At 47.8% G+C, this 26,062-nt stretch overlaps 3 protein-coding genes and 1 long non-coding RNA gene across 4 annotated transcripts in view; 3 read left to right on the plus strand and 1 right to left on the minus strand.

Annotated features, from left to right (window-relative positions):
• Nucleotides 1-1,153: 1,153 nt before the first annotated feature.
• LOC135813706 (uncharacterized) lies at nt 1,154-2,051 on the plus strand. The gene is made up of 4 exons (XR_010553098.1): nt 1,154-1,256; nt 1,342-1,482; nt 1,626-1,701; nt 2,011-2,051. It is a non-coding gene; the product is annotated as an uncharacterized LOC135813706 (long non-coding RNA).
• Nucleotides 2,052-4,079: 2,028 nt separating this feature from the next.
• On the plus strand, nt 4,080-7,227 carry LOC135815843 (uncharacterized). The gene is made up of 2 exons (XM_065329187.1): nt 4,080-5,737; nt 6,326-7,227. Exons 1-2 carry the CDS (start codon nt 4,678-4,680, stop codon nt 6,709-6,711), a joined length of 1,446 nt encoding a protein of 481 aa, XP_065185259.1. The 5' UTR covers nt 4,080-4,677; the 3' UTR covers nt 6,712-7,227.
• A 1,905-nt stretch (nt 7,228-9,132) lies between these two features.
• LOC135815845 (biogenesis of lysosome-related organelles complex 1 subunit 2-like) lies at nt 9,133-10,323 on the minus strand. Its single transcript, XM_065329189.1, has one exon. The coding sequence runs from the start codon at nt 9,996-9,998 to the stop codon at nt 9,567-9,569; it is 432 nt and encodes a 143-aa protein (XP_065185261.1). The 5' UTR covers nt 9,999-10,323; the 3' UTR covers nt 9,133-9,566.
• A 157-nt stretch (nt 10,324-10,480) lies between these two features.
• The window catches only part of LOC135815844 (protein misato homolog 1-like), a 33,288-nt gene continuing 17,706 nt past the window's right edge, over nt 10,481-26,062 (plus strand). The window contains exons 1-6 of the mRNA XM_065329188.1: nt 10,481-10,835; nt 13,361-13,406; nt 14,247-14,325; nt 20,148-20,453; nt 21,404-21,461; nt 22,133-22,192. Of these exons, the coding sequence (XP_065185260.1) occupies nt 10,674-10,835; nt 13,361-13,406; nt 14,247-14,325; nt 20,148-20,453; nt 21,404-21,461; nt 22,133-22,192 (711 nt within the window). The 5' untranslated portion in view covers nt 10,481-10,673. The remainder of the gene's footprint in view (nt 10,836-13,360; nt 13,407-14,246; nt 14,326-20,147; nt 20,454-21,403; nt 21,462-22,132; nt 22,193-26,062) is intronic.

The raw sequence follows: 26,062 nt of genomic DNA on the forward strand, positions 1-26,062 counted from the left end.
GCGGGGCTCGAGTCTCTCAAGTGCCGGTGGCAATTCATGTTATTATTATTTTATTTATTTTACTAGGGTGTTTCCCACAGACCATGTGTTTGGTTACGCTGCACAAGCAGCGCATTACTTTATCCCTTCCACTAATTGTTATCGGCCAATCAGCATACTCTCACCACCTCACATCCAATCAGCATACCCCGCGTCACACTAACGTTACACAAACTTGTCTCATATATGCGAAAAAATGGTACTGGATCATAGCAACATCCTCCTGGATAATGAACATAATAACGATTAAAACACAACAACCGACAACAACCGACAACAACCAACAACAACCAAAAACAGCCAACAACAGCCAACAACAACCAACAACAACCGACAACAACCGACAACAACCGACAACAACCGACAACAACATCCAACAACCAACAACAACTGACAACAACCAACTACAACCAACAACAACAACAACAAACGACAACAACCAACAACCGACAACAACAACCAACAACAACCAACAACAACCAACAACAACCAACAACAGCCAACAACAACCAACAACAACCAACAAGAACCGACAACAACCGACAACAACATCCAACAACCAACAACAACTGACAACAACCAACTACAACCAACAACAACACACAACAACAACCAACAACCGACAACAACAAACAACAACAACAACAACAACAACCAACAACAGCCAACAACAACCAACAACAACCAACAACAACGGACAACAACCGACAACAACCAACAACAACCAACACCAACCAACACCACGACCGGTCGTCCACGTCTACACCGAATGTATCAGCCATATCTATTTACTGAGAATAATGTAACAACTCCTCCACAAAACGCTTCTACAACTGACGTCTTCTTCATCCCCAGATAGGCGTTAGCCTTTGGGTAATCCTGAAATAAAGATTATTATTATTATCCTGGGTTTTTTTCCTCTTGGTGGTTTTGGATAAGAGTTGAAAAGCCCAAAAGGTCAACTGATGACCTTTGCATTACTTGGTATGATTGGATTTTAGCGGGTGATGTCGGTATGCAGCTGGGGAGCGAATTCGACAGGAAGAAGGTAAAGGCCTTGCTTTGCGGTTCACACCTTCACTTCAGTATCATTACATTTACAGTATGGCGTTCACTTGCCACTGCGGTGTGGAGCTGACAGGAGTTATACCCTTGTTTCAGCACCTGAGGCGGTGCGTCAAGCGCCGCCTCTTTCTTATAATATATTGTGACAAATGGTAAGTGTGCAGTGCTCCTAGCTCTCTCCCCCAACAAAAGAGCTCTATGACACTGTGCTTTCTGCGGTTTCTTTCGTTTTTACAGTGGAGAAAGGCTGGTGGGAGGCCAGGCCGTGGCCGCACACCTGGCGGGTGCGGCCCATCGAGCCCGTTACTGGGAGGGCCGGCAAGTCGGGCTGCTGTTGCAGTCCGACTACCGGGACGCCATGGAGCGTATCCGGACCCTGTAAGTAAGCACTGCTCTGTCTACATGTATACTTATCCCCCTCGTTATAGCGATACTTACTTGTTTCGTATCCTCTTGTCTTACCCTGCTTCCGTATTCGTGACACTAATAGTGTTTGTGTGCGCTCATGCTTGGTTATACAGATGATGATGATGTATGTATGAAGGTCTGGAGCTAGCTGCCGTCTTCGGGATGTGCCATTTGTTTTCAAAATTATTTGTAAGTACTTGGAACAGGCGTAGTGTAGTAACTGTGTATGCAGTGTAGTAACAGTGTGTAGTGTTTTGTGATGGTCCTGAGCGGTCGTAATGTGTTTTGTGATGGTCCTGAGCAGTCGTAATGTGTTGGGCTACTGAAGTACACTGCATGAAGGGGTATGCGTGGGTGCTTCGACATATTCTCGTGCTTCCTAAACCCTAGATACGTGTATAGCACTATAACCTAGATGTGTGTGTGTGTGTGTGTGTGTGTGTGTGTGTGTGTGCCCGCGCATGCGTGCGTGTGCGTGCATTGTGTTCTCTTCTACAGACTCATCCAAGTCCATTTAAATAAAAGTGCATTATAGTAAACAGTATTGTGTTTTGTTACAGTGAATATGTGGGGAATGGTGGATATGCCTTAGTGTGACTGGATACCCGCGGGTTGTGACTCTTTGCTGGTCACTCTGGATTCTCCAGTATAGATTCGATGCAGTGCAGAGGGGATTTGTGGTGCGTAGCAACACTGCTTCACTGTGACACCCCTTCAATAATTGTTTTAATGCATGATACTCCGGGCGTAGCCGGTTGATTCTAACTGTATCCTGATCAAAATAGAAATTTGCATCTAATGGACCTGCATGGACAGTAGGCATTTCCCTAATCGGCCGGGCGAAAAATTCGCCGAAAAACAGTGGTTTTGAAGAAATTACCCATCTTTTCGCCGAATTTTCAAAAATTCGCATGTTGAATTCCCCGAAAACCGATGCTTCAGTGCTTCAACAGGGTGTATGTAAATGTACTTGACGTAATGGGAGCGGTGACTTCAAGTACTATGTTGAGCCGAATTCTGATCTTGGAGCTCATAATATGGCCGAATTTGAACATTCTCGATCGAAAAGCCGATTAGGTATGCTCTGTATGGGCAACTTGTCAATCAGTGCACATCTACGATGTGCAAATAAAACGAATGCACGGAACGTGAACTTGTTTGCTGCACATCTACGAAGTGCGAATCATGGAGTAGTATAATGACACGTGTACTAGTCCACCTTGTGTTGCACTGCGTCTTTTCCGCAGGGCCACTGAAGGTCACACGCTCCGCGTGCGTATGCGCGCATGCGCAATATGTCACTGCACATCTACGATGTGCAAATCAGGGAGTAGTACGTATTTTACTACTCCCCAGTGCGAATGCACCGAACGTGCACAAGTGCACGTTCGCCACGGAAAAGAACATGATGACATTTATGGCATGACAGGGTCAAAGGTCAAACCCTGGGGGAGTCCCGGGGCCAGACCAAACGCGCCCGATACAGTGTGCCTTATTTAACCCAAAGGTCAAAGGTCAAACCCTGGGGGAGTCCCGGGGCCAGACCCAGCACGACCGACACAGTGTGCCTTATTTGGCCCAAAGGTCAAAGGTCAAAAAGTGTGCCAGAACCTGCCCCGCACTTACTACTCCGGTACATGCAACTGGTTGCTCGTAGATCTAATTGTATGTGGATCACACGCTTCCTGCCGAACTAACTAAGTAATAGTTACTTGACCGTGTGACGAACTTGACACATGACTGACTCACGACTGCCATCCCGAGCAGGCGAGCACATGACGAGCCCTTTGCACCTTCCAGACTTCCAGTTCCACTCGGCGGCGGCAAACCTGCAAGAAAGCATCCCTCCCTGGCCCGGTCCTGCTCACAGTGTTTGGGGTAATTCACCCCTTCTCCTTTTCGGCTTCGTATGCCCAAAAGATGTACGGTGGTTTCTTACGGGTTCAACCCGCTTCACCCCTACAGTACCTCGGGGGGATCGGCTCTAGCTATGGTATCTGTTTTGGCCTTCTGTTTCCTTTTTCTTTCCCTTTTCATCTGGGCTTTCTGCAAGACATCCGCGGCTCTACCTCCTCGCCGGAGGAGTTGTAGTTTTTTTTCTTTGGGCTAGGATTTCAGAAAAAGGTTTTCAATTCCAGAAAGCTAGCAAAACTGATGTAAACGCCCAAAGAAAAAAAACTACAACTCCTCCGGCGAGGAGGTAGAGCCGCGGATGTCTTGCAGAAAGCCCAGATGAAAAGGGAAAGAAAAAGGAAACAGAAGGCCAAAACAGATACCATAGCTAGAGCCGATCCCCGCGGTGATTATCTGATTCAAGTGGCAGATTCGTGGCGATCGTTGGTCCAGCCCCATGCCATGGCCTAGGCGCTGGCCCTAGCAGTAGCAGTCTGGTATAAAACCATCATTCATTGCTTGGGTCGGGGTAGATCTACCGGGTGGCGCTTGATCGAGCCGAGTCCAGCTGCAACACTCGGACTCGGAGTCACAGCTTGCTTGTACTGTTGTAGTTGTAGTCCGCACTTATTATTATCTGAATACTACATGTACTAGACTAGAGTCCAAAGGCAGAGTCCACGTGTCTGTGTGCGAGCGCACGTGAGTTCACGGAACAGTACAGGTGCTGTTACTTACTACACTGTAGTCTGTAGTGCAGCACTGAGTTATGTGCACGGACAGTCGAGTGACCTGGTGACAGAGAACGCAAAGTAAGAAAAGAAGTCGTTCATTTCCCCTCCACTGGCACTATCCGGTCCCTGGCCTCAGCAAGCACGGATCGCGAACTACGTGAGCAGTTGAGCGTCTAGTCTCTCTACTCTATAGTCTATCTGCCCACCGACCAGCTAGAGTAGGAACAGTGCGAAATCTACAGAGACTACAGAGAATCTACTATAGAGAGAGTCCGGATTGCAGGCTTGCCTTCCGTGTGACAGTAGCTAGTTGTGAGCAAGCAACGACGTGCACTCGCTGTGCGCAGCAGTGCTGCACGTGTTGGGTTCTCACGCACAGCTCACAGGCGAGAGAGTAAAATGTTCACGTCCTCCACTAGTGCTTGGTCCTTTCTAGCCGTCAGCAATGACAGCATGTTGCATTCTGTCGTGCATGGTGTGCATGAAGTTTAGACGCTGACTGATCATCAGCAGTTGAAGCAGAGACGGCGGAGGACAAATGGAGACAAAAAGACGTTTTGCTGCGTACTGCATTGCCTTCGTATTGCTGATCATAATAGCCCTGTGGAGCAGTGGTAATCAGATGATAAAGGCCAAAGGCCTCGTCTATGATGCAGATCTACCTCTTGCAAAACGAGCATTGTTCGCATATGGCCCGACCGCTAGCCGACCTCTCCAGGACGATACTCGCACACTACCGGTAGATCTGCCACAAGGACTAGGGGCAGCAATCAAGGCGGTTACGGCATCAGCCAAGGCCAAGAGAAACGCAGTCCGAAGACTGACGACAGTGCTGACGCCGCCTACGAGTAAGAGCACTTCATGGAGACGATTACCCATGATTGGTGACGTCATGAAGAGCACCAGTACAGGCAGGGATGCTGGCACCATTAGTATCACTAGCGACAATGCCAATCGTGACCATGGTAGTAGTAATATCACAGAGACTGTGCACATGGACATGGAGAATGAGTCCTTTGGGAACATCATTGCTAACATTTCTGGCAGATACAGACCGCCTTGCGACAATCGATCGGGGAAAGCCAGCTACAGTACCATGGGATTCAGGCCTGGTCGGGTGCAGTTTGTTGGCAACCCCAAGACGCTTGCAGACCTGCCCAAGATTAGCATCGATCGGCCGCTTCCTCCGCCCAGGGGCAAGTATCCGAAGAGTGCCACACACCCGTGCGTCAAGCCGGTGTTCATACGACGGCCGGCGCAGCCAAGCGTGGCGCTCGTCAGCCTCCCGGGCAGCGGCAACACGTGGATGCGCTTTCTGCTGGAGCAGTCGACGGGCATCTACACAGGTAGTGTGTACTACGACAATAAGCTGTACCTTGCCGGTCTGCTCGGCGAGAATGTGACCTTACCAGCCGTCTCGGTTGTCAAGTATCATACCGGATCAACCAGCTCCCATCCCTGGTACTGTCCCGACTCTCACAATATTGGTGCAGCCGTGCTGCTGGTTAGGAATCCGTATTATGCAACGCTCAGCGAATACAACAGGAAGTTGACGGGCAGTCATGTCAAGGCCGCCAAGGCGAACGTCATAAAGTTAGGTAGGTGTGCCGCCGTACTCTGGCATGACCTAACGCACTCGTATGCACACTGAATGTGTCTGTCTGTCTGCCTGTCTCTCTCTCTCTCTCTCTCTCTCTCTCTCTCTCTCTCTCTCTCTCTCTCTCTCTCTCTCTCTCTCTCTCTCTCTCTCTCTCTCTCTCTCTCTCTCTCTTTCTCTCTCTCTCCTCTCTCTCTCTCTCTCTCTCTCTCTCTCTCTCTCTCTCTCTCTCTCTCTCTCTCTCTCTCTCTCTCTCTCTCTCTCTCTCTCTCTCTCTCTCTCTCTCTCTCTCTCTCTCTCTCTCTCTCTCTCTCTCTCTCTCTCTCTCTCTCTCTCTCTGTGTTTGTCTGTCTGCATTCATCTGTTTGTGTGTGTGTGTGTCTGTCTGTTTGTCTCCATCGATCTACCTCCATCTCTCTTCTGTTCAAGGAATCTGTCGAACACATCATCCAATGCCTTAATGAGATCAGCCAAGACATGAACAACTTTGATCATATTAAAACAAGAAATAGTTACTGTAACTGGTCAGGAATACAGGCCAGTACATGCTCACACATGTCAAATCATTGGTGTTATTCATATCTTGCAGATTTTGAACACTGGTCTAAGTTCTTCAGAGGCATGGTCTACCGATTCCTGGACTTGATGAAGACCTGGGCACTACGTCGCCATCCCATCCACCTAGTCTTCTACGAAGACCTAGTCGCGAACACACGGACAGAGCTGGAAAGCGTCTTGCACTTTCTGCAGCTACCCACCAATACGACACTGCTAGACTGTGTGCTAAAGAACAGGAAGGGCCCATTCCGGCGGAAACACCAAGTGGACGAGCTTGGAGGCAAGGCCGGCAGAGCAAGGCTACAACCCGAAATGGTGAAGACCATGGACTGTGCATTGCAGCAGGTGGACAAGTTCTTACCCGGCATCTATTGGCGCTATGCTCGCAGCACTACGCCACCGAACTGCAACTCATGAACTGGTTACATAATATCATGTATAACAAAAGCTTGCAGACAGGTTCTTTTTTTCAAGTTGCATGCCATCGGCAATGTTGGAGTTGCCGAGGCTTGAGAAGCTTGAGGATAGATGTGCGTATTAATCTTCAGAGGACACTTTGTGCCACCACATTTACTCAAACAGCCGCCCACCCGTACAGACCTATGAAACACTCAGAAATCAACCTGCCATATTTCACACACACGCACGCACGCATGCACACACACGCACGCATGCACGCACACCCGAGTTATTCTGTTATCGTGTGCAATATTGTAGCAAAGACTGCTTTGACTGTGTGCCTATAATTCCCCATGCCGACATACAACTAACCATACACACTTGAAGCAAATTGCGGCAGCCGAGCTGAGCTTATTTATTGCTTTTACACAGGGAGTCGTTTTGGGTACGTGTCCCTGCTTTTACACGAAACCACACCTGTGTGGTGGGTGAAACTCATTGGTTTGAGAAAGAGAAAAAATATTTTATTACTCAGTGATGTAGCACATGTAGTCCTGGCCAGTAAATTGGTGCCCAGCTGACGTGTGAGTGTCGTGAAGTACAATGCCACATGACGTTGCCAAGCTCAAAGCGCAAGAACAGCCTCTGTGTGTGTGTGTGTGTGCCTGCGCGTGTGGGGGGGGGGGGGGTGACTTACTGTGGTGCTTCTATGGGGATTCCAGGGGGTGTTAACCACTGGGCTGTTCAACAGTCAATTTTCTAAGGTTCTCTGTGAATCTCCCCTCTCCCGGGGAGACCCACGGAACCAGTTTCTTTTAATGAGGTAGACCAAAACAGATTGAGCCATCTCAGCGAGCCATCTCAACTCAAGTTCCAGGGAGGCAGTGGGTTGGGCTAAGACCATGATTGAGATAATTATGAGAGGTATCTGGTTCAAGTCCTGCCTGGGAGCGGTTTTTTCCAGCCGTGCTGTTTAATACCCACAGTCAACTGGGAACTACGTTGACAGGCGCAAGGGGTACATACATGTAGATGCGGCTAATGGGGTTCTTGGCACTTGTGCCAGTGGTTGTAGACTTATCCCCTCAACCCCACCCTTGGACGCAGCATCTGCATCCGCTGGACTTAGAAGGCCGTCATGAGTTCCCTCGGGAATGGACACGATAATACTTTTACTTCCAACTCAAGTGATCAAACCCATAATATAATAGTGGTACGCCCAGCACAAAGGTCAAAATTCAAAGTGTGATACATGCAAATGGAATACTCCGAATAGCGAAAAGGTCAAATATTTGTATGCGACTATTAGTAACTGGGGAAATTGAACTCACCCATGGGTGGTGCCAGGGAGTCGTCAATTACTTGATGATTCCCTGGGTGGTACTTTTAAAAGTATTGTTTTGATATTAGGACTCACAGCTGGAGTCACAGCTGGAGTCACCGGTGCACATGTTTGTTGATACCACCTTGGGTCTCATTTGATATTCCATAAGAGCAAGGAGTCCTACAAACACTACACATGTGCAGATGTACATGTACAAGTACAATGTTGCTCAATGAAATCCAGTCGCGCCACTCAAGCTTGCGCCTTGTATCATTTCGCAGCCCAGTGTTCGCTGGTCTGTGGCTGCGCAACGCCCGGCGCGTACTTGAGTGACGCGACTGGATTTCATTGAGCAACACTGTACATTTCTACTTCGAAGTACAGCTCGCTGGTCATCTCCTTGTATGGAGTCAGTACAGAAGAACATGATCAGCCAGAGAAGATGTATCCATGTATGTTTAGGAATGAGAGAAATTCAAATTCATTGTAAGCAGCCAGGGGCCTGGTAGGGTAGGCATTTTCCGCTTTTGTGGCAGTTCACTTCCCTGATTGTTCTCTTGTTTTTTTTTTAACCAAGGAAGTGAAATACTGTTCCCAGACTGTAACCAATGGCCAGGGTGTAAGTACTAAAGCACTCCCTTAACGAGTCAGTAAAGACTGCGGTTGGATGCACCCTCACTTTCCATCGATTGGCCAGGTCCAGCTGATGTATCAGCTCGGTCGTCTCAAACCCCCCTCCCCCAAGTTTTTACTACTGTTCAAGTGGTTCATGGGTGTGATTATAATAATACCAAGTATTATGATCTACCCATGAACCACTTGAACAGTAGTAAAACTGGGGGAGGGGGTTGAGACGACCGACTTGATACATCGGCTGGACCTGGAAATTTGATGAAAAGTGAGCATGAAACTGTGTGACAATGCCTGAACCGAAATACTGGGAAGGTAAGACGTGTACTTGAACGGGACCAGACGGCAGATGTGAACTTTCTCCTTAGAGCCCCCGGTCCACAATTATCACCTTGTCCCACCCAGCAAGGGTAATGATCATATTCATGATCCCACCGAGCTCACAGAGCTATGGCACAGATCAACACACCAAGTGTCACGTGTCATCATGAACTGGGGACCATCAACATGACCTCATTAGACAAACAGCCTCTGGATTCAGAGGCCTTTGGACAGTGAGACTTCATTGAAAGCAATGAAAACTAATCAGCAGCAATGCAAAGAGACGAGAAACATGGTAGCGTTTAGCGGACTGGAACTGAACACGAGCATTCCCACCAGGGGCGCACACAAATGCATAGTTAAAGAAGGATTAGGAATAATAGACTGATGTGTGTCATGCAATCTTTCTTGGAAAGCGGGTTTCGTGATACTATAAAAAAAACCAAATGCCATGCAAAGGAAATCGTCCTCAAGGAATTATATGGAAGTAAGTGCCGACGTTCCTAGATTTCATGTTAATTCATATCATCTAGGTGTCTCGGTTTTCATGGTAGATAAAAGTGTGGTATTCCCTTTGTATAGTGAAGTGTAAGCTTGCTCACCGTCTGTCCAGCTGCCGCAGTTTTGCTTCTAGTTTCTTAGAGTAATTGTCTAGTTGATACGCTGACTTTTCCAACGCCCCAACACTCTCATCTAGCTGGTCTATTTGGTCAAGGTATGGCTGCAGGTTGCGATACTTCTCGTTGAGTTCGTCCATCATGCCGGTGAGGTCCCGTGACAGCGAGGACATATCGGAGTACTTAGCCGTAGTCATCTTGTTCAGCTTCTCCAGAAGTAGATACTCTTCACCAGTGGAAAGCAGCTCTCCCTGAAGGTACTCCGTGGTTTTCTCGAACATATCCCTGCACATCTCATGTACCTGGGGTGACACTGGTCCATTATCAGTGGACCTAGACTCTGCAGTTGCAACCAATTCGCCTTCCACACTCTCTGCCACCTCAGGAGATGCCGGCGCTTGAGCCTCGGCCATGGTTAAAGTGATATGATTGTCAACACTTAGCACAATTTCCTCGTGAATAGGTCTACTTCACAGAATTGCTGGTACTGTTATGAATACAGATGTCTATTTTCAAAACAAATGAAGTAAAAAACAACAACTGCAACTGACCGTATACACTACAAGTCGTGTGCCTCTAACTCCAAGCATTTACGGATAATTGTAATACAAGTGATGTGGTCCCAAGACGCTAAAGAGATATCCCTACGTAACTATCTTCATCCCCAGTTAGCTGTCTGCCCTGACCGATGATGATCGACATGATCATACGAAAAGACATGTGAAGAGACACAAAACATGTTTTGCAGTGGTTCATGTTTGGCTTTTTCACCCTGTTTTGCGGACAGTGACGTATATACTTGTGACGTCGTTGTGTTCGATCGTGTACGCGTGGCAGCGAGATCTTTCTGGGACTGCGTGTAGTGGTGTAGGGCGCTTATTTGAGTGTCGTGCGTGATTGTTTTTTTCTCTCTGTCTGTCTGTGTCCTATTTTCAGATTTTGAATTGCTGTGTCTAGCTATTATTCTCCCATGATCGATCCATGTCTTGCAGCTTGTGCAGTTGAAGGATAAAATACTAGTGACCTCCAGACCATTTCTGAAGCTAGCCAGAAGGTTTTAGTGTACTGTGAAAGAACTGGGATTTGCAATGGCTGGTTCAGAAGTCATCACCCTACAAGTTGGCCACTATGCAAACTTCGTCGGAGCACATTGGTGGAATATGCAAGAGGGTAGTTTTGGCCGCAGACAGCCAGGATTTGAGAAGGAGATAAACCATGATCGGTTCTTTCACACTGGTTGCACATCGAAGGTGAGTATGTTACACGTATTAATTTGTTTGATACCCTCAGCCCTTTCTTATTCTGGCACGCTTGGGCCCACATTGTAAGGGTGTCCATTTTTGCTACATTTTTTTGTGGAGAAATTCGTAACTATTACACATGTCCGAGTTGAATATTACACATGTGTGTATCAGCAGCAAAAAAAGTGAGAATGAACAATAGAAATATACAAAACTAAAAAGGAACACACGAAAAGCAACAACTTCGCCACACTATACGACAAACATTATTTGAACAATTTTAGAGTAATAATACCGGTACTATCTTTCTGGACACACAAATTCGCCTTATGAATATGCTGACAGATAGTTTCCGAGCACGGCACAAAACAGAAAAATATGAATCAGAATAAGTACGGCAACAGTCAGTACTAGAGACCAAATGATTGTACACTGAAGATTTGCTATTACGAAACGTACGCACACAATCTCGACTCCGGCAAATACCCTCACAAACACTCTCATCCTCACTCAGCTCACCTTCTCCTGAAACAATCGGAGAGGGCGATGATTGACATGAAAGTAGCGGCATCTGAGGCTTATGGTGATGGTGGGACGCAGAACGAAGTGAATGAGGAGAGAGTCAAACCGGTGCGGAAGATGGAGGAAGTTGTGATTCGAGTAGTGAATATAGATATTAGATACACCAGATGGCTGAGTTAAAGGGGAAGTCCGGTGAAAAATTTAAATTTCAGGGTCGGTAGAGTTTCGGGCGCTGAGGCGAATGGTGTTGGTCCCACGTGTCTCCGACAAAGCGTTCTCGAGATATTCCCGTTTGAAAAACTGAGTTTCGGGGCTGCGCCATGACGTCATGCGGCCGCGCCACACCCTCCGCAACGTCATAGCGTGCAGCTGGGTCAAAAGGAGTGCGTGAAAGCAATAGTGTCAGTGCTATTTCAAATGATTTGGCGACTGATGTTAGGTGGTGCAAGCGACCCCGAAGACCTAACTCCTTGTGAGAGTGAGGATGCAGCCATGGCTGACCTTCATGAGTTCGGTCTGGGGCTGAGAACCTCGGTATTCAGCTGAAGAAATGGCCCCGCGGGCCGTTCAAGAGTGAGCGCTACTGAGTTTCCGACTGATGAAGAAGCAGCAGCTATTGCAGACGAGGCTGATATAATCAGATCGCTGGAGAGCAGGGTCGCCAAAATGGAGAAGAGTGATGCGAGTGCTCTAAATGTTGTTCCATACCGATTCGCTTAGACTCCAGTAGCCTGCCACATAGTGATGTTTTGGTGAGAACTTGGCATATTTCGGACTACTCAATTGGAGAACAGTGCAGGCTCTTTGAACCACGGGCACGACTCTTCGCTCGCAACGCTATGGAATCTGAAAGTTCTAGGTCCGGGAGCTGTTCGCTGTTTTGTCACTTGTCACGGTTGTGCGCTCACCGCTGTAGCACAAAAATTAATGAGGCGGGGGCGGAAAACTAGAATTTTCTTTCTCAAAGCACAACCACCGGCACCGGCGAGGAGAAACGCACGTTCTCTGACTACATGACTGTGCAATACGACTGATACGAGTGTAGTACATGACAAGTCCGTGTGTTGACTAGTTTTCTGAGTCTTGTGTCTGTTGTGACTCGAGTCTTGTTGTAGCCCCAGCACGGCAGTGCGAGAGTAGTTCCGTGTGTGATGAGTTTGTTGACTGCACTACAGCTAGCATGCACGCAGCGCAGAGCCGTAGAGCTGACGGAAAAAAGTCCAACTCGGAAACGGCTAAAATACGGTATAACCTCGAGGTTTACCGAGCTGAAAATCACAGGGTACGTAGTGTTTGTAACACTGAATCGAATGGTCTTGGTCCGAAGAAGCTGCGACAAACGGTTCCCCAATCGAACGCGCTCCGAATATGGCCATTTTGTACACAACTAGATGGTGTGGCTACCTGGCTGCATGCTGTGACGCCATCACCTGGATCTGGGTGATGCGCGCTCAAATTCGCACATGTTCGATTGGGCGTATCTGACGAACCATAGGCCGCAGCCTCCTCGGGCAAAGACCATTCGACTCAGCGACCCGAACTCTACGGACTGTGAAATTTAAAATTTTCACCGGACTTCCCCTTTAAAGGGTTGGTAGAACGTCCTTCAGCACCGTGAACGCACGTATCGTTGTAAAGACTGTACATACTTTCACAGCGTAATAAGTCTTACGTACAATAGACTTAACAGTTCACACTACGAGAAATACGTTCAGACTCCTGGCCTTTGTATGGGAGACAAAGGTACACAGGGCAAACCGTGTGGTATATGGAGCTCAGGTGGCCGCATGGGGTCATGCACAATGTCTCCAGACAATGTACTGAGTGCTTCAAGCGGTGCTTCAGGTTCTTTCCGTTTCTTCTGTCGGCCTGGGACATCGTTCATGACAGCCCAGAGTTGCCGTTGATCTGATGTGTCACATCTTTTAGTGAAATACAAGTTGCGCAGACACCAATCAGTGTGTGGTTGTATTTCATGTGCTGGATGTGACTGTGTTGCTGCTGTTCTGCAGGGTGAAGAGACGTACACACCACGCATGGTCTTCATGGACTTGAAAGGTTTGTCGAATTCTCTTATCTCTTCGGCTGAGGCTCGGTGCAATCTGACGATATAGTGTCGGAAGCCAATAGTCAGAGGGCTTTTAGCCTGTTCATCACTAGTTTAGTTCAAACTCCCCTCTACGTGCACTCTTGGATCGACCTCAACACGAATCCAAATTGTTGTGGACATTGGCATAATTTCCACCATACAGCTGTTGCTAGTTGCCGTTGCCTCCAAGTTGCCCGATTTTTCATTTCCAATGTTGGTGTCACGGAGGTGGCTTCAAACAGAAAGTTTGGAGTGCACGTCAAGTTCACCCTGAGTTCTGAAATCAGGTAATTGCTATCGCTCCACGACGGCAAGTACAAAGAAACAATATAAGCCTTGTGTGTGCTTCCATTAGTTTTCATTGCTATACGGTGCTTTATTGGCGAGTGGTGGGCCGCTGTTTACCTGCGACAATAAGTTGATTTTTCAAAAGACGTCAACTCAAGTCGCAGTGCGAAGCAACACGTCAAAAACTCACCTGCTTGGTACAGTATAGCGCTTCTGGTCATCGCAGAGCTATGACATTTTGGCTCAGAGAAAAAGCGTAGTCTCACTGTGACATATGTTTTGTAATCAAAATACCAAGAGAGAAAGTGAATACTGAGCCCGTTCCGGTTTGCAACCTATTTCCTATTTGAAACCATCTCCTCTACACAACTGAGTACCCTGTTCCCAGCGGAGAAGGATCTGAAAGTAGAAAAGTCTTCTTTTTTCATCGATTGAATGGTTATCTCTTCGTTCTTCCCCTTCCCTATCTGGGCCGCTCCTCTGGTACTTTTTGACACTCTGTCTCTGGTTTGCTTCTTTAGGTAGCCTACGGCACCTACGCCGTGACGGCACGCTGTATGAGTCAGGTGACACGGATGTTGCACAAGTCGCAAGTGTGTGGTAAGTCCAGTGCATGTACAGTAAAACCTGTTTGAGAGACCACCTGTTTGAGAGACCACCTGTTTTGAGAGACTGCTGATTCAGGCCTCCATAATAATAATTATTATTATTTGTAGAAAAGAGAAGAAAACACATGAGAACGAGTTCTGCAACAACTGTCCAGGACTGTAACAAGATGAGTCAGAACGTGAGATAATAGGGCACAAAACTGACAGGCTACTGAGACATTCAGCGACCTGAGACCTAGCTCTAACACATCTCCAGTGCGCAAACCAACAGCCTTCCAACTTGGAGGGTTCATGGTTACGTAGGACCAAAGAGGGGAAGGTCGTGGATAGTTGCTGCCTAGCTCGTTCTCATGTGTTTTCTTCTCTCTTTTTTACATTTATTATTGGCTCAGTATCCGAGTTAAAATTATTATTATTATTTAAATTTTGAATAAGGCAATCTCCACAGGCCTAAGGCCTTTTTACAGGGTACCCTATGTGATTACGTACAGATTTGCAGAATAGTGAAAACGAGGAGCAAGAGCGAATGTCAGCTGGGAGAGAATTCCAACGGTCAGAAGCCAGAAAGCTCAAAGCGAATAAGCCATAACGATTGCGTGCTTTAGGCAGAGCAAGTGAATCCATAGACTGGGAACGTGTAAGGGCAGCTGTGTGTGTAGTGGCGGAACAAAGGCAGAAGCAATCAGAGAGTAGAGTACTACTACACATGCCACGTAGGGCCCGGAAGACAAGAATATACAGTTTTTAAAAGCTGATAGCGCAATGCAATAGGAGCAAGGCCATATCTGGCGTGTAAGACTGAAACATCATAGTGCCAAGGAAAACCGAAAACAATCCTAACAGCGGGGTTATCAATACGAGTTAGTCTGTCATGTTGTGTGGTGTGAAGGCAGTGCACAAACACATTAGAGAACCATACTACAGGTGTGCTTGAATAAATGAGCAGTAGAAGGTTTTTCTCGCAGCTGATGTCAGGTTGTCCTTGATCTTGCGGAACATGGCAAGTTTTGCTCCGACCCTTTTCACAAGTTCACTAATATGCAAGGAGAAGGATATTATTATTAAAGTGCTCGTCAAAAGTAAGGCCAAGATACTTCACTGTTGGTGGTGGGGATATGAGAACATCACCGAGCCGAAGGCAGATGTTAGGAGGAACACATTTTTGTTTTTTTGGTCTTATGATGATAAACTGAGTTTTGGAGTCATTAAGTTGGAGACCTCGGTCACGTAGATACTCTCTGATGACAGAAATGTCAGTAGAGAGATCATCAGTGAGCTGCTGAAAGTTAGTGCCTGCCTTGTACATAGACACGTCGTCTGCAAACTGCCGAACCTCACTCGTGATTGCACAAGATGGGAGAGCTCTGACGGATAGGTTAAAGAAAGCAGGACCCAATGTTGACCCTTGGGGTACACCTCTGGCAGGTGTGTACTGTTCACCTTCCTGATGCTTCGTGACTACTCGTTGGCGACGGTCGCATAGGAAACTAGCTGTCCAGTGCAGTGCAGTACCACCGACACCAATAGAGAAGAGTTCTTGCAGAAGGGAGGCGTGATTGACTGTATCAAATGCTTTGCTGAGATATAGAAAAGCAGCGACCGCAAATTGGCCATTGTCTAGACATGCTTGCCAGTCGTTTGTTGTCGTGGCTAAAGATCTTCGCAGGAATGCTGCTTGCGGTAGGCGAACTGTTCATTTGGCAGCGCGTTCGGAAATGATTCACCTTGTATGTGCGACATGATCTGCTCATACGCGCACCTCTCTAGCAGCTTGGAAGCGATTGGGAGGAGGGGAATAGGTCGATAATTACTGGGATCAGATGGACTCCCGCGCTTGTGAATTGGACGAACGTTGGCAATCTTGTATAAAGAGGGAAAAACGCCTGATCTGAAAGAGATGGCGAAGAGCTGGGGAAGAGAAGGAGTGATATGCTTCTGGAGGAGTTTGTAGATGGACGGAGGTATTTTATCGGGGCCACTTGCTTTGTGGCTGTCAAGGCTTTTCAAATGAGTCACTATGGTTGCTGCAGACACCGGTTCAAACTCAGTGAGTGCGTTCGATTATGCACGCGAATCGATTCGCGCTATTCACATCACCCCATGTGAAGAGGGTGAATGGATTCCGAATCGATTCGTGGGTCATGACATGAAAATCGAACGACTTGAATGCATGGAATGGATTCATGAATCGAGTCAAGTGCATAATCGAACGCAGCCACTGAGGGACGACTCTGGCATTGGTTCGATCGGTAGTTCGATACCTGTGCCTGATCGTGAGGGTGCACTCGAAGCGCGCTGTGGAGCGGTCGGTGTGACATTGAGGTGTCCAAAGGTCACGGTGCTAGCTGCACCTCAGCAGTGCAGGTGTTGCTGGGGCAGGGGCTCCCGTGGGTGAGACTATCCTGGCGAACGTTGCTGAAATGTCTTTGACTGAGGCATGGGGCTCATGGTACACAGTTGTTCTCCCAAGCAAAGAGTTGATGGTTTTCCACTGTAGCCTTGGGTTGCAAATGTTTCGAGTCAGTTCATTTTGGAAGTATGCAGCTTTCTTTCTTCGCATGAGGAGTTTACTTTCGCACCTTAGATCACGAAAATCCTGAGTGAGATGTTGGTCATCCGGTCTCTGTGTCATTTCCTATGCGCTCTTTTCCGGAGATAGAGCAATTGCCTTAGTTCACCCTCCACCCAAGGAGAAGGTTTGTATCGTGGTGATGTCGTGGTCGGACAATGCTTGTCGAGGGTGTCAACTATTGAGGTTTGGAATAGGGCAATGTGTTCGTTTCGAGTGGTCTCAGAACGCAATGTGTTGTTAATATGGAGAGCAGCCAAACGGGAGCTAATGTCGTCTTGGAATTGTTGAATGTTTATTGCTCGAACTGGAGGCTTACGAATAGTAATTCATTCTTCTTTGAATGTTTGTAGCATGGTAGATAGCTCGAGAATGACAAGTTGGTGGTCAGATACGTCGCATGGTTGAACGGAGCATGTGATGGAATTGACATTGTTTCCACGGGGCTGTGAGTTTGGCAACTGAGCAAGCAGGTTAGGTACTAATGCAAGGTCAATGGTGGAGTTGCTCGGCAGCCTCGTGGGAGCGAGTACCACATTTCGTAAACTGTTATCGCTGCAGAAGGTTTGGAGGTGGGTGTAGTGTGGGTGATTGTTGTTCCCGAACATTGACATTGAAATCACCAATGACTATTGTGTGCGACTTTGCTGCTGTGGATCCTGAGATGTTGTCTACTGTGTCAGTCAGTTTCTGCCACAGTATGACAGGCGTGGACGGTGATCTGTATGCAGCAATAATGTTTAGTGTGATTTCTTGAAGACGTACATGTATCGACACTGCTTCTATATCGTTCGTGATCTCTATTCGATTGTGCTGCAGTCCATCACGGACATAAATGCATACTCCTCCTCCAGTCTTGTCTTGCCGGTCTCGCCGGTAAATGCTATAGCCACGGAGGTGTACGGAGTTGTTGTGCACAGTGTTGGTCAACCAAGTCTCCGTTATGGCTAGAATATCTACTTTGTGGTGATGCATTAGGTAATGAACTTCATTTAACTTGTGAAAACGACTACACACATTGACACGAGCAATAGCTAGCTTTGAGGTGGCGTTGCTGGGGATGCCTGCGCTGAGTCCTATTGTGAAGTATTGAGCATACGGGCAATGTCCTCTGTGGATAGAGGTTTTCTGCTGTGCAAGATAACATCTCGGGGCAGGTGGCACTAAACTCCCTTGTCCCTAAGAGCTCAGAGCTTAGGGACAAGTGCTCTCCGCCGTTGTTGCTCTTGCCGGGTCTGGTCATGCTGGATGTAGACTTTCTCACCACGATAAGTAGCTTTCATTTTATGTTGCATGAGCTGAGACTTGGCTTGAGGCGTCAGGACCACATGTACAAGGCGAGCCGGTCTCATGCCAGGGTGCTGGCCTGTACTACTAGTACTGGCTGTAGTACTGGCTGTAGCACTTGTGTTAGCTGTGCTGACAGTGTCACGGCGCGGCTGCTGGCCTAGGCGGGTAGCAGACTTGATGTCACTCAGCGCTATGTTTGGCGCGAGGCTTCCGATTATGGCCGGGAGGTTCTCCGAGGTGCTCTCTGTCAGGCCGCGTAACACAACATTGTGAGCCCTGCTGCACTTGTCCGCGGCCTCCGTCACAAGGTCGCGGAGTTTCGCTTCTGGTGTGCCTTGTATGGGCGTATCAGGGATGAATTTATCCGGTATCGCATCGCAGTTTGCTACGCAAAATCGATCTACTGCTACTCAAAAATCACAGTGACACGCAGAAAACTGTGATACATACATGTACATGCTATACATGCTTGTTGTAGCTTACGCACAATTGAGATTTTGCATAGCAAAAACTGCTATGCAAAAACCTGACAGTAAATTCATCCCTGGGCGTATCCACCGGATTTTGGCAGGTGGCTGTGGCGACAGGATGGCGAGCAGTGATGGTGGCAAACGTCTCCTTCACCTCTGCAATAGCGGTCTAGGCGCCATTCTCCACTTTCGATACATCCTCAGAACCTTTGTCGACAGCGGTCCTGAGCCGACGATTCTCCACTGACAGGCGGTTGATGTCAAGGCGCTGCTCGCTGACTGTCGTCTGAAAGTCATCAATTTTCTGCAGTAGACCGGCCAAAGTTTCTTTTACAGGAGACTTCAGTTCTGTCCGGAGCTGCGCCTGGAAACTATCCAGCATCTGATTCATCTGGCTCACAATTACTTGGCTCTCACGATCACTAGCACTGGGACTGTCGCTGGTTTGGTCCAGTGTAGCGCCCGACTTGCATGCTGCTTTACGTGTCCCTGACACGGGCCAGTCAACGCTCTCAGTGCTCGGGCACAAGCTCTCGTTCGGGCTCTCGGGCTTCCTTTTGGTGGCCTTTGCCCTAGGCGTCGAGTCAGTGCTACTTTCTAAATCGACATGATTTTTGCGCATGTAGCAATTGTGTTGTCACCTGTCCACCAGTTTTCTTTACCCCGTGGGCTGGTTGCTAAAACCAGTAGACTCTGCTCTTCCAGCCTGCGTGTTCTCGCTAGGGTTTCAGTCTTCTTTCACAGCAGCTGGTCTACTACTAAGTATCAGTGCACAGCATGTACATGTATTTCAGTCCACTTTGGCAGCTGTTGGCAATATCTGTGGCAGTTCAGTCTGCACTAACCCTAGCCAGCTACAACCATTTCATTAGAGCACACTCGTAAGGGGCCGACCAGGGTTACCAATAGTTTTTGCGAAACGAAACGTTTCAGTGTGTTTCAGCACCCACCCACCTACCTTTTCTGCAGGTAAAACGAATTCCAATAAAATATTGTTGTCAATGGTCGACACCCTGAAGTAACTAGGCATTCTCTATCTGCATTCAATAATTATTTTCAAAACGAAACTCGTTGAAACCCACCCAGCCCCAAACGAAATCTTTTCGTTTGAAAAGTTAATAGTATTGGTAACCTTTGACGGCCCGGCCCCTAAGCTGGCTTTTTTTAGTGTCAGTATATAATTATGCAGCTGTGTCATCAGTGGCTAGTATGCTGAGCTAACATGTAATGACATGCATGATGTATGTTAATGCAAGGAGAATATGCTGTATGCTACCCATGCTGGCTTGCGCAGGGATGTTCAAATCATAGATGCCCATTACAGGACACAAGCCGCACAGTTCTGTGTTCTGATCGGGTAATGGTGGGTGTTGATGTGTGTGTGTGTGTTTGTGTGTGTGTGTGTGTGTGTGTGTGTGTGTGTGTGTGTGTATGTGTCTGTGTCTGTGCGTGCGCGCCCTCTATCCTGGGGTTCTTCACGTTCAGGCAGGGCAGCGTAAATCAAGAAGTGACCAGTGCCTCTGCCAAGAACCAGTTCTTATCTGATCTGGATGCGGCTGATGCAGCTTACATGCAGCAACAGACCGGAGTGGCATCCGCTGGTATACCAAGTGCCACAACGCCTGCTTCTACAACCGCTACAGCCGCAGCCGCAGTAGCACAGCAATCAGACGTTCCCATGCCCGACCGGTACTATGATTTGGACGACACGGTGGAAGTATGGTCCGACTACTTGCGGCCTCACCTCCACCCGAGGAGCGCTTGTGCGATCAACCGCTTTACACATTGCAGGTAAACACTGTCTGAGGCATTATCCACTAGTACACGCATGCCCCTAGATACTAGGCATGTGGTGGTAATAGCCAGTGAAATATTTGGCTTTGCCTAAAATACCCACTACTAGTGATGTCGTGATCAAGATCTAGGTCAACGACCGTAGGTCTTGACTAGAATGTGGACTATGAACAGGGGGTGGGGACACACTGACTACGGTCTGTTGGGATGGGTGTATTACATTATTCATGCACTAATTGGTAATAAACCATACGATGGGGAAGTGATTTGCACTCATGTTTATTGTTCATGCCGCTAAGTAAGACATGTCAGGCGTCAGCTACCCACCTCTGTAACGTGTTGGCGGATGCTGTTGCTGCTGTTGCTACTGGCAGTGATGTTGCTGCTGGCAGTGATGTTGCTGCTGGCAGTGATGTTGCTGCTGGCAGTGATGTTGCTGCTGGCAGTGATGTTGCTGCTGGCAGTGATGTTGCTGCTGGCAGTGATGTTGCTGCTGGCAGTGATGTTGCTGCCGGCAGTGATGTTGCTGCTGGCAGTGATGTTGCTGCCGGCAGTGATGTTGCTGCTGGCAGTGATGTTGCTGCCGGCAGTGATGTTGCTGCCGGCAGTGATGTTGCTGCTGGTGGTGATGGTGGCACTAGTAGAGTAAAACCTGTGACTAACGACCACCCCTTGGGGCCAGAGAAAGCGGTCTTTAGTGGCAGGTGGTCCTTAGTTAGAGGTTTGCACCGCACAACCATAATTAGGAATGTGAGACCATCCGTGCCTGGCGAAGTGGTCTGTAGTACCAGGCTGGTCGCTAGTCACGGTGGTCTTTAGTTACAGGTTTTACTGTACGTGTGTGTGTGTGTGTGTGTGTGTGTGTGTGTGTGTGTGTGTGTGTGTGTGTGTGTGTGTGTGTGTGTGTGTGTGTGTACATGTATGTGTACTTATCTGTGTGTGCTCAGCGATAGCGATCCGTTTGACGTCTATTCGATGGGTCTTGACGTCATGCAAGATATCTCGGTACGTTGACCAGACACTGTGCAGTAGTACGGTATTCTCCAGAGTATAAGCCGCACCCAGATTTTTTGCCACGAAATACAGACATCTACTGTAAACGCCATTATTCTAACGAGGTGGGCGCATATATAACGATTTCCCAAAATTGGCTAGTTTACGTGTACCAAAGGTAACAATTCTCACTCATTCTCAACCCTCAATAGGACAGTATATGTATCGATTTCTGTATAACAATTTCTATAAACGACAGATTTCTCCTCGTTAACTCGTTAGAGTTAGCAGTTCGTTATTTACAATACCCTATTTACCAGTCCGTTAATTTGATCATCGTAGTATAAGCCGCACCAACTTTTTTTGGGTGAATTACTGATGTTTAGCCAAAGTGCGGCTTATACTCCGGAAGATATGGTAAGTACTACTGTGATACCGTACCAGTACTACCACTTTGGTGCTTCTCGTGCCCTTGTATTTGATAGTGCAGTACTATGTCATCCCTTGTGAACTGATCAGTGCAGAGACGTGCTGGTAACCCTGTTGGATCGTGCATTCATGTTTACTGTATGGAGAACCGCAGCACTATGGAACGTTATGATTATGACTTTTACTTTCAAGGGTGGTAGCTGCACATGTGGGTGACATTGTATTGACTGTGTGCCTTTGGCTCTTGTCTACAGATGGCCGATCAGTTTGAAGATCAAGTGCGATTCTTTGCTGAGGCGTGCGACCGCTTGCAGGTGAGGTGGAGCCGCCCTGATCAATGTCTCGCAACTGCCAAATATGTAGTAGGGAAAGGAAGCTTGACCACTTGCCACAATGGTGGACCAAAAATAAAGATTCGCGAAAATTGCTACGTCGCAAATTTCTATGGAAACTCCAGAGCACGCAATCCTTTTCGAACCTCATCAGTCATTTTTGATGCTTGTTAGCTTTTGTAGTCGTGTGACCGATTTTAGTTGATTGTTCGAGAAAAATTCAAATTCCTCCGTATGTTTTCCATTACACACAAGTCATCAAGCGATGGACAGCCGAGAAATTCGTTGTTTCTCCGCGTTTCGTGCAAAAGCACTCATCAGACAACTTTGTAAGGACACTCACAATAGAATATCGAATATCGAAGCATCATCCGCAAGGACCGCAACCAATAACAACTTGAAGAAAGAAACTATGCAACAAGTGCAACCTGGAAATTGGTAAGCATGGCACAGGCGTAGATGAGCTGTTCCAGTATTTCAAACATGGAGTTGTCAGTTTCACCATCGATGATGGCAAAGTTCAGGGCTCACGGTTGTGTACAAATACGTGGGCGCCATTTTGTTTCTGGCCAGCTCACGCGACGACAGGTCGACTGTCACGCGACCACAGCTCGACCACCCCTTGTACACAAACTCTAGCCATCTCGCAGCGCATTTTCAGTGCGACACATGCCTCTTCAAAATAGAATAAGGTAGCACAGGTAGACAGTACGACACTGAAAATTTGGGTGGAACCAGGCAAGATGTGAACTAGGGGTTCAACCGAAGGAATTTTTGATTTTGGCCCTGGGAAACTGAAGATATGGTCACAAAGTCCGTGAATGCTCTACAGCGATCCCTTCATCTAGAAAAAAATCGCTTCGGTTAAACTGTAGCTTAGTATCTACTGAGGATTTTGAGCCATCGATTGTCAAAATCGGCCAATATTGTGCTACCTTATACTGTTTTGAAGTGAGCTCAGTCGGCAGGGGCGCACGCGAACTCCCGTGCGCGACGACAAGGAAGGAAGCCTGTGCATATGCGTTGTACGATGCGGAAACTACACCAGCGAGGCAGCAGCAAGGCGTTTTTTGCAATGTTTCCTCCGTGACTGACAAACTCTTGAAATATTATTCACCGTTTGCTGTCTCGCTCATCGGCGCTCTACTGCTGTGTGCTTCAGCAGCTATGGCGAACCGAAAATACATGACCAGTACAACGGCGAAGCCATTTGATTCGTCCTCTTGCAACGAAACAGAGTGGCAAATCAAATAATTCACAACTCTCCATCGTCACTTCTCACAGCAGCGTGGCACGGCTCTTTCACTCGTGTAAGTGCATTTACAAAACGCTCTGAGAACAGAGATAACGAACTAGAACACGGTGTGAGTCTTTGCTTCATTCCATCAAGGAGCTCTTGTCCTCTACCTCTCCTCACCTGCGCCAGTGCATCAGCGGAGGACATAGATGTCGATCCCTTTCTCACTAAAAAAACTCGGCGGCAGAACTCGCGACTTCTCATCGCAGGACTCAGCGTGCGAACGAACTGTCTGAAGCCTTCGGCTTACGAGGCCAGCACTGCTCGCAACACACTCGCTCGGAAAGAAGCAATAACAACGACAGTGAACGGCAACCAAAGTGAAACGCAAGTCCCCAGCCGGTCTCCGTCTTCCTCAGTTCTACTGCTTCTTGTCAGTCACCAGGTCACTGCAACTCTCTCCTTGCTGTGCTCCGCACCGCGTAGGCGTGCTAGGCAAAGCCCGATTTTGCTAGCAATTCTGCTAGCAAAATATCGAAGAATTTTGAAAGGGAATTTGCTGGCAAAATGGAGCAAAATATCGGTGTGTTCTCTGTAAATTGGGAGATTTTACACTTCTACGGTGCACGTGACTCATTTTCGCACAGTTTTACCAACACGTGACTCACTTTTTCTCATTTTTGCCACCACGTGACCCACTTTCGGTCAGTTTTCCCGCGTGTGACACAAATTTTGGAGTAAAAAGGGAGCAAAATATCGAGTGGCCTGGCAAAATGAAAGCAAAATATCGACGATGAGCCAGCAAAATTATGCGGCAAAATATCGAAGCTTCACTAGCAAAATCGGGCTTTGCCTAAGGCGTGCACAGCTCGAGTCACGCGAGCTCATTTCTATGGTGATCAGATTTCAAGATGTCCTCCCACGTAATCGAGTTTTGGCATCCCAACCGTGAGCCCTGAAGTTCGTGATGCGACCCATCTTCCTCTCCACGTGAATACGTACACCAGGGATCTTCTTAGTTGTGGCTAGGTCTTGTGGTATCATTTGCCTGTCTCCCTTCTTGAATGGAGGAATGTTGAGCTTCGCACCATGCTCTATAAGCAACGAGCGATGTCAAACCCTTTATCCGCCATTACCGAGTCACCGCGTTCCAAGAGGGGTAGCAAGCCACATTGCTCTGTGATTGCTAAATCCGAAATACTTCGAACACTGGGGAGACAAATGTGACATGTCCATGTGGAGCGATGCCAATCAGGCATTTAACCGTGTTGTTTTTGTAAGATGACCATTTTGAGCAGACAGGGAAGATGGACAATTAACGTAGAACTCTGTACAGTCAATAACAACGCGCGTAGACGGATACCACAGCTTGAAGCAAGGAGGCATAAGGTTGTCTATTTTCCGCCTTGATAGCCAAGACGGCTGGTCTCTGAATTTCCAGTACATGAGGTCAACCCATGTTGTGATGTACCGAGATGCTGTTGACGGGTGGATCTTGAAGGGGTCAGCAAGGTCGGCGAGCTTCAATCCTTGCCTAAGGCGCGCCATCATGAGATTAATTCCACGCTGTTCATTGTCACCACTCCCTGCCACGGTCTCATGATGGATGCAGACTCTTTCAGGAAGTTGAAGCAGGCCACAAACATCAAGTACGAGGTGAAGAATTGCAGCACTACCTGGTTGTTCTTCAGTCTTTGATGCTGAATACGTGCTCCTGAGCAGCCTCCACATTTTTGTTCTGCAGAATGCTGTGATCCTTCAGTTGACAAATTTCTTCCTTCAATTCTCCAATTCGCAAATTGAGACCTTCGACGCAGGCACAGCAATCAACGCAGTGGATGGAGCCAGAAACAGAAGAAGACGTATCCTTCTCCTGAAGTCCACAGTCCAGAGAGTCGTCTTCTTGAGACGAAGGCTCTGGCTGATCAGGTGGGTTTCTTTGTCTGGGAGGTAGAGGAGTCCTCTCCGCCGGAGCTTTCCTTTTTTTTCGGTTCAGGACGGAACGAAAATACTGTGGGAACAGCATCAGGGCATAGCCTTTTCCTCTTCTGAGTCGTCGCCTTCTTGCTATCCACACGCCGATGTTCTCCGGAATGGAAGCAATCCGCAGTGAAGTGCAAAGAGCACATCTTCGTGTGGGTATTTACAGAAAATGTTGACCCAACATCTCGGCCAATATTCACTATCCACTTCTTCCTCAACTCGGTTCCATCGTCAGGCAAAGAAAGAAAAGACGCTTCATTCCCACCTGGCCGCCCACTGATGGAGGAACAAACTTCAACAAAGAGGGACGCAGCAATGGCGAGGCATGACGTTTCTTCGACATACACAACAACACTGATTACTTCTTCCAACCCTTCTTTCAACACCCATTCGGTTTCCCGCAAAATTTCAGCATGCCATCACTATTACAAAGCGCAAAGGGTTTATTGTGCAGCAAGCTTTCTCTCAATTCCTTTGACATTACTCTAGGTGGAGTGTACTCTCTGAGAGGCACTGCCAGACTCACCACCACGTACCAGCTCGGATCGGAACTATCCTGCAGAGTAGATTCTCTTCTACGCAGGGCACGACTCGCAGCGCTTCACTACTGGACACAGACGCTGTAGTGATCT

This window comes from Sycon ciliatum, chromosome 4 (genome assembly GCF_964019385.1).
Source record: "Sycon ciliatum chromosome 4, ocSycCili1.1, whole genome shotgun sequence".
Lineage (NCBI taxonomy): Eukaryota > Metazoa > Porifera > Calcarea > Leucosolenida > Sycettidae > Sycon > Sycon ciliatum.

What these genes read in the sequence shown, in the direction of transcription:
- LOC135815843 (XM_065329187.1), top strand. Translation starts at nt 4,678, where the DNA reads ATGGAGACAAAAAGACGTTTTGCTGCGTACTGCATTGCCTTCGTATTG. An exon ending in GGCGAACGTCATAAAGTTAG is followed by an intron (nt 5,738 to 6,325) that starts GTAGGTGTGCCG and finishes CATATCTTGCAG; the next exon opens with ATTTTGAACACTGGTCTAAG.
- LOC135815845 (XM_065329189.1), bottom strand. Translation starts at nt 9,998, where the DNA reads ATGGCCGAGGCTCAAGCGCCGGCATCTCCTGAGGTGGCAGAGAGTGTG.